The 10,000-nt window shown below is 45.5% G+C and overlaps 2 protein-coding genes across 2 annotated transcripts in view; one reads left to right on the plus strand and one right to left on the minus strand.

Moving 5' to 3' along the window:
• Positions 1-3,460, plus strand: part of fam174c (family with sequence similarity 174 member C) — a 4,593-nt gene extending 1,133 nt beyond the window's left edge. Inside the window, exons 2-3 of the mRNA XM_080506743.1 lie at positions 1,281-1,403; positions 2,526-3,460. Coding sequence (XP_080362869.1) covers positions 1,281-1,403; positions 2,526-2,529 — 127 coding nt within the window. The 3' untranslated portion in view covers positions 2,530-3,460. The remainder of the gene's footprint in view (positions 1-1,280; positions 1,404-2,525) is intronic.
• Positions 3,461-5,552: 2,092 nt separating this feature from the next.
• Positions 5,553-6,724, minus strand: LOC308137583 (uncharacterized protein; the record flags this gene model as incomplete). Its single annotated transcript, XM_080506335.1, has 3 exons — positions 5,553-5,599; positions 5,984-6,622; positions 6,718-6,724. The coding sequence occupies 3 exons, from the start codon at positions 6,722-6,724 to the stop codon at positions 5,553-5,555; spliced, it is 693 nt and encodes a 230-aa protein (XP_080362461.1).
• Between the last annotated feature and the right edge of the window lie 3,276 nt (positions 6,725-10,000).

Consider the following 10,000-nt stretch of genomic DNA (forward strand, 5'->3'; position numbering starts at 1 on the left):
CAACAAACTGAAGCCTTAGTGTTTATAAGGAGATTTACACCACCTTGGAATTTTCTTCTTGAGGGGAAAACTTTACTTAGGTATGCGAAACGCATTTAAAACACATTTTAAATGGAGTTTTAATACTTTTTAGGTTTTATTTCGGTATCTAAAACTGTTTGGAAACATCAAAACAGAAGGTTTTTTTCGGTAGGAGTTTGATTTTATTATGTCCATGTGGAGGAATGCCACACACAAACCCAGTGAATTCATGTTATTATAACTCTTTATATATACGAGTTAATCCAAACCAATGGGAGATTTGTTGTTCATAAATGGAGTTATTTATGTTTTGGAAAGCAAAAGATTTGTTTACATTGCGTGGCTATAAATGCTGTACGTTTTACAGTGTGTATAGTTTTAAACTTTACGCTTCTATTCATGAATGCAGACTATTAAAGGTCCGTCTTAATATGAGTGTAGAATATTTTAGATGTCCGTCAATGTGACTGTAGATTATTTTACTTGCCTTGTGAATCCTGTAATTTTACACCAGCATCAGTCATTACGTAGCTCATCATGGTTTATTACATATTAAATTAATAATGGGGGAGATACGACATTTATATCTTAATATAGATTACTCATTATCATTACATCAATATTACTATAATTAATTAATGATGATGTATTATTGTGAAAACTACTACAAATGCACTATTTTTATAAATAGAATTATTAGTATTAATATGTATCTGTTGTATTTTTTACATTTCTTCAGTATTGATTTTGAAACTGTATAGCTTTAGTTATTTGAATTTGTCTCATCTTTCTTCTTCTTATTATTATTAGTATTGATGATGATTATAATGACAATTAATGACTATTAATTTTAAAACTGAAACTTACCATAAGCAATATCAATAAAACACGCATTGGAATTTAAAAGAAAAATACTGAAATGAGCTTTTTTAAGTGTAATAGGAGAAGAAGAGTATAAATAAAATTAATTTTTCCTGTATTTTTAGAAAAACGATGCATAATAAATATATTTAAATGTGACGATAGGCGTTTTGAACAGAGTGTGTTTGAAGACTCGTGTCACACCAGGTTGTTTGTTTTTTTTGAATACCTCAGCTATGAGTCATGTGGTTTTCACTCCTGCTCTTTACACTCCTGTTTTACACTCCGTCACCCGCCGCCGCCGCCGCCGCAGACTCGGATCCCAGCGGTCCTGAAGACGCCCGTCGACGCACTTCCTGTTTTGTCACGTCAACGTTTTCCCTCCGTCCTGTTGACAGGCTGAAGAAACCCGCCCACAAGAAGAAGTACGGCCTGCTGGCCAACTACGACGACTCGGTGGAGATGGACGCCATGGAGAGCGAAGAGGACGACACGCTGTATGAAGCTCGCAGCCTGCGCAGGTCCGACACCCGTCCCCACCGCCGTTTGTGTCCACTGTCTGTGGCCATTGTCCTACACTGTCTAGAAAGGGTGTCCACTGTCTGTGGCCATTGTCCTACACTGTCTCGAAAGGGTGTCCACTGTCTGGCCATTGTCCTACATTGTCTAGAAAGGGTGTCCACTATTTGGCCATTGTCCTACATTGTCTAGAAAGGGTGTCCACTGTCTGTGGCCATTGTCCTACACTGTCTCGAAAGGGTGTCCACTGTCTGGCCATTGTCCTACATTGTCTAGAAAGGGTGTCCACTATTTGGCCATTGTCCTACATTGTCTAGAAAGGGTGTCCACTGTCTGTGGCCATTGTCCTACACTGTCTCGAAAGGGTGTCCACTGTCTGGCCATTGTCCTACATTGTCTAGAAAGGGTGTCCACTATTTGGCCATTGTCCTACATTGTCTAGAAAGGGTGTCCACTGTCTGGCCATTGTCTAGAAAGGGTGTCCACTATCTGGCCATTGTCCTACACTGTCTAGAAAGGGTGTCCACTGTCTGTGGCCATTGTCCTACATTGTCTAGAAAGGGTGTCCACTGTCTGGCCATTGTCCTACATTGTCTAGAAAGGGGGTCCACTGTCTGGCCATTGTCTAGAAAGGGTGTCCACTATCTGGCCATTGTCCTACACTGTCTAGAAAGGGTGTCCACTGTCTGTGGCCATTGTCCTACATTGTCTAGAAAGGGTGTCCACTATCTGGCCATTGTCCTATATTGTGTTGAAGAGGTGTCCACTGTCTGTGGCCATTGTCCTACATTGTCTATAAAGGCTGTCCACTGTCTGGCCATTGTCCTACATTGTCTATAAAGGCTGTCCACTATCTGGCCATTGTCCTACACTGTCTAGAAAGGGTGTCCACTGTCTGGCCATTGTCCTCCTGGAGGCTAAAGACTGGACACTAAAGACTGGAGACTCGTCCCCACAGACTTGAGTCCAGCTACCTGTGAGGACGTCCAGGTGTTGAGACGCGTGTCCCTGGATTGAATGTTTTTCACGTCAATGATTTATTTTTTTAGTTCATCTTCCTTCACACGACTCTGTGGATCAAAGACTCTTTGACTGATTCTTTTTTTTCTTTTGTCTCTGTGCAGATGAGTCCAGTCTTTGTCCCTCTGGTGGATTGAAGCTGGTCCCAGGACGGGACAGAGCGTGCACACGGACCATTGACTGTAAACAAACAAACAAACGGCGTGTCTTTGCCCCAGCGCGGCGCCGCTGGACGGGGCGCAGCGGGACGTGTTCTTCTACGCGTCGCCGGGCCGAGACTCGTCTCGGAGACCAAATGTCTGTCCTCTGTCCATCCCCGTGTTCCTCCCTCTCCTCGCTGAGAGTTTCTACCGTTTGTTCCCACTCCGCCGACTCCTGCGACCGGCGGGATTATAATCTCCACACGGACTCGGACCGGCGGCCTCGGCCTGTCCTCTGCCGGCTGGAGGGTGAAGACGAAGGACGGGATTCTTTTTCGCAAGGACCAAACCAAAAATTATACTTTTGATTAAAAAAAAAAAAACAAAAAACAAAAAAAGAAAAGTAACTGACTGCTCTGCTTCATTCAGTTTCAAAATGTCCTTTGTGCTTCTCACTTTGCTTTCATCTTTTCAAGCAAAGTGAGAAACTTCATAGAGGCTGTTCATGAAACCCTGACCCACGTCTGTCCAGCAGAGGGCGCTGCACTCGTATTAATGGAGCCGTCTCTGCAGTCGTGGCCCAGATGAGGTGAAACTCAAGAATGAAATAAAGTACATAATATTATATTGTGGTCAGATGCCAAATATCACCTGGAAATCAAAGGAAAAAAAAGTATTTTTTAAAACAGGACATGCATAAAATGTTAAAGTGTCATCATCATATCTTTGAGAGTCTATGGAGGTCATCTAGTGGGGGGTTTAGGGGGCGGGGCTCCGTCAGCTGAGTGATCTTCAGATGCGTTAAATTTGTAAATAACATGAAAGTTACCAGGAGGAACTGACCACCATCTTTCTTTCTCTGCTCACAATGACAGTTGGCACTTTTTCTGTTATTGTTATTATTATTATTATTATTCTTATTTTTATTTTTATTATTATTATTCCACTGGGCTGCAGCAGAAATAAACTCTTGTTTAAAACTCACTTTGAGTCACTTTGAAGAAGTAAAACTGTTCTCGTGTGCTGAATTCCAGTAACTCAGAGGCTCCTTGTATGGTATGGTAAGGCAGGGCGGGATGGTACGGTATGGTAAGGCAGGCCGGGATGGTACTGTACAGTAAGGTGAGATGGTATGGTAAGGTAGGGTGGGATGGTACAGTATGGTAAGGTGAGATGGTATGGTAAGGTAGGGTGGGACGGTACGGTATGGTAAGGCAGGCCGGGATGGTACTGTACAGTAAGGTGAGATGGTATGGTAAGGTAGGGTGGGATGGTACAGTATGGTAAGGTGAGATGGTATGGTAAGGTAGGGTGGGACGGTACTGTATGGTAAGGCAAGGTGGGATGGCACTGTACAGTAAGGTGAGATGGTATGGTATGGTAGGGTGGGATGGTACAGTATGGTAAGGTGAGATGGTATGGTAAGGTAGGGTGGGACGGTACTGTACAGTAAGGTGAGATGGTATGGTAAGGTAGGGTGGGATGGTACAGTATGGTAAGGTGAGATGGTATGGCAAGGTAGGGTGGGATGATGCAGTATGGTAAGGTGAGATGGTATGGTAAGGTAGGGTGGGCCAGGATGGTACGGTATGGTATGGCAAGGCAGGACGGTACTGTATGGTGAGACGGGGTGAGCCGGGACTATACGGTACAGTACAATATGGTAAGGCAGGGCAGACCAGTATGGTATGGTAAGGCAGGATGGTAGGGTATGAAGCAGTAAGGCAGGATGGTACGGTGCGATATGGTAAGGCAGGACGGTACGCTATGATATAGTAAGGCAGGATTGTAGGGTATGAAGCGGTAAGGCAGGACGGTACGGTATGATATGGTAAGGCAGGATGGTACGGTATGATATGGTAAGGCAGGACGGTAGGGTACAATATGCTTACAGGAGCGTGGCCTCCTTCCATCAGCTCCACTCCTCCTCCTTCATCCCTCCATCACGGAGGACAAGCAGCCATTGTTTCTCTAATTGTTTGTTCACCGCGGCGAGCCCAATCAAGCTAACGCTGCCAAAACTGCAGAGTTCTGCTCTGCTGCCATGTTTCCTTTGACTTCAGCTGCACGTCTGCTCTGACGTCGACCAATCGGGGAGATTCTGACTCTCATTTTCTCGTTTAGAGCAAAAGGTTGGGAACGCATTTTGAAAATCAAACATTTTAAAAACGCGTAAAGCTAAATATTTAAAGCTGCTTATGTCAAATGTTGTGAACGACAGTAAACAATCCAGCAACCAAATAATCCAAAGGTGACGGGGGGGGGGGGTTTTGGCCTTTAGCATGTAGCCTTTAGCATGTAGCCTCTCCGCAGCTAGCGGCTAAGTCGGTGCTAATGCTACGTTGCTATTAGTAAAAGCGTCACTGCTTCGTTGTGTCAGTGTTCAGTCTCAGGAATCGGCTGTAGTTTGTTCTGGAGGATTGAAGTGGTCGCCTGGTTGCTGGTTGCTGGTTGCCGGTTGCCGGTTGCCGGTTGCCTGCAGGCTGCGTGTGCGACGCACGCAGCTGCTTATGTCAAATGTTGTCAACGACAGTAAACAATCCAACAACCAAATAATCCAAAGGTGACGGGGAGTTTTTTTTTTGGCCTTTAGCATGTAGCCTTTAGCATGTAGCGGCTAAGTCGGTGCTAATGCTACGTTGCTATTAGTAAAAGCTTCACTGCTTCGTTGTCTCAGTGTTCAGTCTCAGGAATCGGCCGTAGTTTGTTCTGGAGGATTGAAGTGGTCGCCTGGTTGCGTGTTGCTGGTTGCTGGTTGCCGGTTGCGTGCAGGCTGCGTGTGCGACGCCCCCGCTCCAACCCTCACCACGCTTGTGTTTTTGGCGCGACTCCATGAACACGGAGTGAAGAACTTCCCTTCCCTCCTCTTCTTCTCGGGCGTTCTGCTGCTGGTTCCTGGTTCCTGGTTTTGTGCCGGCGTCGTTCTGAACGGGAGCTTTTATTTATACCGGCTATCAAAAGCAGCCGCCCGCGTCATTTCGCTTTGTTCTGTCACCCTCCCTGCTGGTTGGCATCGATCGCCTCTATGAATAGCGGCTCTTCACCGGATGACACACATAGAAAGGAACACGGCAACACAACCGACTCAAAGAAAAACAACAACAACAGCAACAGCAAACTGCTGCGAGGTTTTCCTTACAGTGTTCGGTCTGTGATGCGGTGACGTCACCGCCATCCTCAGTGAGGGCTGAGGCGGCACGTGTTGAGCTTGCTGGTTGCCATGGCGATTGGTGAACCGCGGCGTTCATACGAGTGCTACTCTGAATGCAAGTGTGCAAAACATCCATCGACATGAGGCGGCGGCCTCCAGCGCTCATCCAGAATTAAGTAGCCGCACAAGCTAACAGCTAATGCTACACTGCCCCTTATAGGTCTGGCAGCTCATAGTACCTCTGAACCAGGTGGAGATGCAAAATTAGAACGTAACTCTCCTGCCTCTCCTGCCCCTCCTGCCTCTCCTGCCTCTCCTGCCTCTCCTGCCTCTCCTGCCCCTCCTGCCCCTCCTGCCCCTCCTGCCTCTCCTACCTCTCCCGCCTCTCCTGCCCATCCTGCCTCTCCTGACTCTCCTGCCTCTCCTGCCCCTCCTGCCCCTCCTGCCTCTCCTGCCTCTCCTGCCTCTCCTGCCTCTCCTGCCTGTCCTGCCTCTCCTACCTCTCCCGCCTCTCCTGCCCCTCCTGCCCCTCCCGCCTCTCCTGCCTCTCCTGCCTCTCCTGCCTCTCCCGCCTCTCCTGCCCCTCCCGCCTCTCCCGCCTCTCCCGACTCTCCTGCCTCTCCTACCCCTCCTACCTCTCCTGCCTCTCCCGCCCCTCCCACCTCTCCCGCCTCTCCTACCTCTCCTACCTCTCCTGCCTCTCCCGCTTCTCCTGCCTCTCCCGCCTCTCCTGCCTCTCCTACCCCTCCTGCCTCTCCTGCCTCTCCAGCCTCTCCTGCCTCTCCTACCTCTCCTGCCTCTCCTGCCTCTCCTGCCCCTCCTGCCCCTCCTGCCTCTCCTGCCTCTCCCGCCCCTCCTGGCTCTCCTGCCTCTCCCGCCCCTCCTGCCTCTCCTGCCTCTCCCGCCCCTCCTGCCCCCGGTGGATCAATGGAGGCTTTGAGAGCGACGCCGAGCAGCAAACCTGCTTGTCTCTCTCCAGTCACCCAGAAAGGACGAGCGCATTACCCAGCATGCTCTGCTCTTACTGTCCTGCCGGTTCACTGTCCTCAACAATGTTTCTACGGCATGTGGCCATGTGGAGATGGGAATCTAACCGGCAACCTTCTGATTGGGAGATGAAAGCTCTACCGACCAAGCCAGGCCACCCAAAGCACTGTGAATGTTGATTTTCAAATGAGCCTGTATTTCATTTTAAACCTCCGGGGGGCGCCGTTCTGCTGCTGGAGGTTTGAAGACGCTACACCATCGCTGTTGTTTTTATTTTTCATGTGCGCAAAGGACTGCTATGCTATCGCTATGTTATCATTATGCTATCACTATACTCTCACTATGCTATCGCTATGCTATCACTATGCTATCGCTATGCTATCACTATGTTATCGCTATGCTATCACCATGCTATCACTATTCTATCATCGCTATGTTATCGCTATGCTACCACTATGCTATCACTATGCTATCACAATGCTCTCACTCTGCTGTCACCATGCTATCACTATGTATTCGCTATGCTACCACTATGCTATCACTATGCTATCACCATGCTGCCACTATGCTATCACTATGCTATCGCTATGCTATAACTATGCTATCACCATGACTGACAGCTCCTGCAGCCAATCAGCAGTCTAACATCCTCCCAGTCAGAACCTCTCATGTTCTCTGACAGGAAGTCGTGGACGGTACCAGGTGATGTCACACATTTTTACAACAGATTTTTTTTTTTCTTCTTACCGATATATAAATTCTTACATTGGCGATACATAACTAAATTAACATTTTTGGACAACAGGACCTACAGCCAGCTAATCTCTGGATCCTGGTTAAAGATGATGGATGATGGTGATTCTTCCCATCCAGCTGCTTTTCTTCCTCTCAAATTGAAAGAACATGAACGACGCTCCTTCAAGGCTTCACCAGCCGAGAGTCTGAGAGCAACTCACTGCAGAGCTTTTGTTCCCATGGCAGCAGCAGCAGCAGGGAAAGTCCACGGATCAGGCTGATATGAGCTGCGTTACGTAATCCTAAATAATGAACTAATGTGTCGTACTTCTATTTCCTTCATGCTTCTACAGAAATCACATTTTCCTGGTCGTCAGACGGCGACGAGGTTGAGGTGGAATCCTGAAGCTGCAGACGATGAGAGTACGTATAGAAACTCTACAATAGAAACTCTACAATAGTAACTCTACAATAGAAACCCTACAATAGAAACTCTACAGTAGAACCGCTACAATAGAATCTCTACAATAGAAACTCTACAATAGAAACTCTATAATAGAAACACTGCAATAGAAACTCTACAATAGTAAATCTACAATAGTAACGCTATAATAGAAACACTACAATAGAAACTCTACAATAGTAGCTCTACAGTAGTAACTCTACAATAGTAACGCTATAATAGAAACACTACAATAGAAACTCTACAATAGTAACTCTACAATAGTAACGCTATAATAGAAACTCTACAATAGAAACTCTACAATAGAAACCCTACAATAGAAACTCTACAGTAGAACCGCTACAATAGAATCTCTACAATAGAAACTCTACAATAGAAACTCTATAATAGAAACACTGCAATAGAAACTCTACAATAGTAAATCTACAATAGTAACGCTATAATAGAAACACTACAATAGAAACTCTACAATAGTAGCTCTACAGTAGTAACTCTACAATAGTAACGCTATAATAGAAACACTACAATAGAAACTCTACAATAGAAACTCTACAATAGTAACGCTATAATAGAAACACTGCAATAGAAACTCTACAATAGTAACTCTACAATAGTAAATCTACAATAGTGACGCTATAATAGAAACTCTACAATAGAAACTCTACAATAGTAACTCTAAAATAGAAACCCTACAATAGAAACTCTACAGTAGAACCGCTATAATAGAAACTCTACAATAGAAACTCTACAATAGAAACTCTACAATAGAAACTCTACAATAGTAACACTGCAATAGAAACTCTAGAATAGTAACTCTATAATAGAAACTCTACAATAGAAACTCTACAATAGAAACTCTACAATAGTAACGCTATAATAGAAACACTATAATAGAAACTCTACAATAGAAACTCTACAATAGTGACGCTATAATAGAAACTCTACAATAGTAACGCTATAATAGAAACACTATAATAGAAACTCTACAATAGAAACTCTACAATAGTGACGCTATAATAGAAACTCTACAATAGTAACGCTATAATAGAAACACTGCAATAGAAACTCTACAATAGTAACTCTACAATAGTAAATCTACAATAGTAACGCTATAATAGAAACACTACAATAGAAACTCTACAATAGTAACTCTACAATAGTAACTCTACAATAGTAACGCTATAATAGAAACACTACAATAGAAACACTACAATAGAAACTCTACAATAGTAACTCTACAATAGTAACTCTACAATAGTAACGCTATAATAGAAACACTACAATAGAAACTCTACAATGGTAAATCTACAATAGTAACGCTATAATAGAAACTCTACAATAGAAACTCTACAATAGTAACTCTATAATAGTAAAACTACAATAGTGATGCACAGTTACTTGGATAAACAATTGTAATCTGATTATTGGTTTGGAAATAGTAATGTGTTATGTTGCTGGTCATTTGAGAAGAACACGTTAGTGAGAAAGGCGTCACACACACACACACACACACACACACACACACACACACACACACACACACACACACACACACACACACACTGAACCGAGTCGTTCCCCAGCGAAGCCTCTTATATCTTATTTATTAAATGTCCTCCACACTCCATTCCTTCTTTCACAAAGCGCCGCGTCAGGTCGCCGTTCCCTTCATTTCATTTCCTCCCGTCGCCGCCACTTTGGCGTCGGCAGTTTTCGGCGCTTTGATCTATGCTTGCCGCCGCCACGGCGAGGCCAAGCAGCCGAGAGGAGACGGGGGAGGATGGGGGGGGGGGGGGGGGGGGGGGGAATCCGCCCGGCGACACACGACACGGGGTCTGACAATTCAAATTACGCTCAATTCTGGATCGTCCAATTACGACGTCGCCGTAACCGCGCGTTCGTTCATCTGCAAATTACGGCCTGCGTTTCCCGCGTGCGCTCACACAAATTATCACGAAGCCGAACACGCGTAATTATCAGGGGTTTCACACTCGGGTGCTTCATGACGGTGAAGACGGTATCACGTCCTCCGACCGGAGTGGGACTCGCACCCTGTCCGGGGACACGTAACACCGCCGGCCTCCATCCTCTTCAATCCTATTG

This window comes from Blennius ocellaris (assembly GCF_963422515.1).
Source record: "Blennius ocellaris genome assembly, chromosome: 12".
Lineage (NCBI taxonomy): Eukaryota > Metazoa > Chordata > Actinopteri > Blenniiformes > Blenniidae > Blennius > Blennius ocellaris.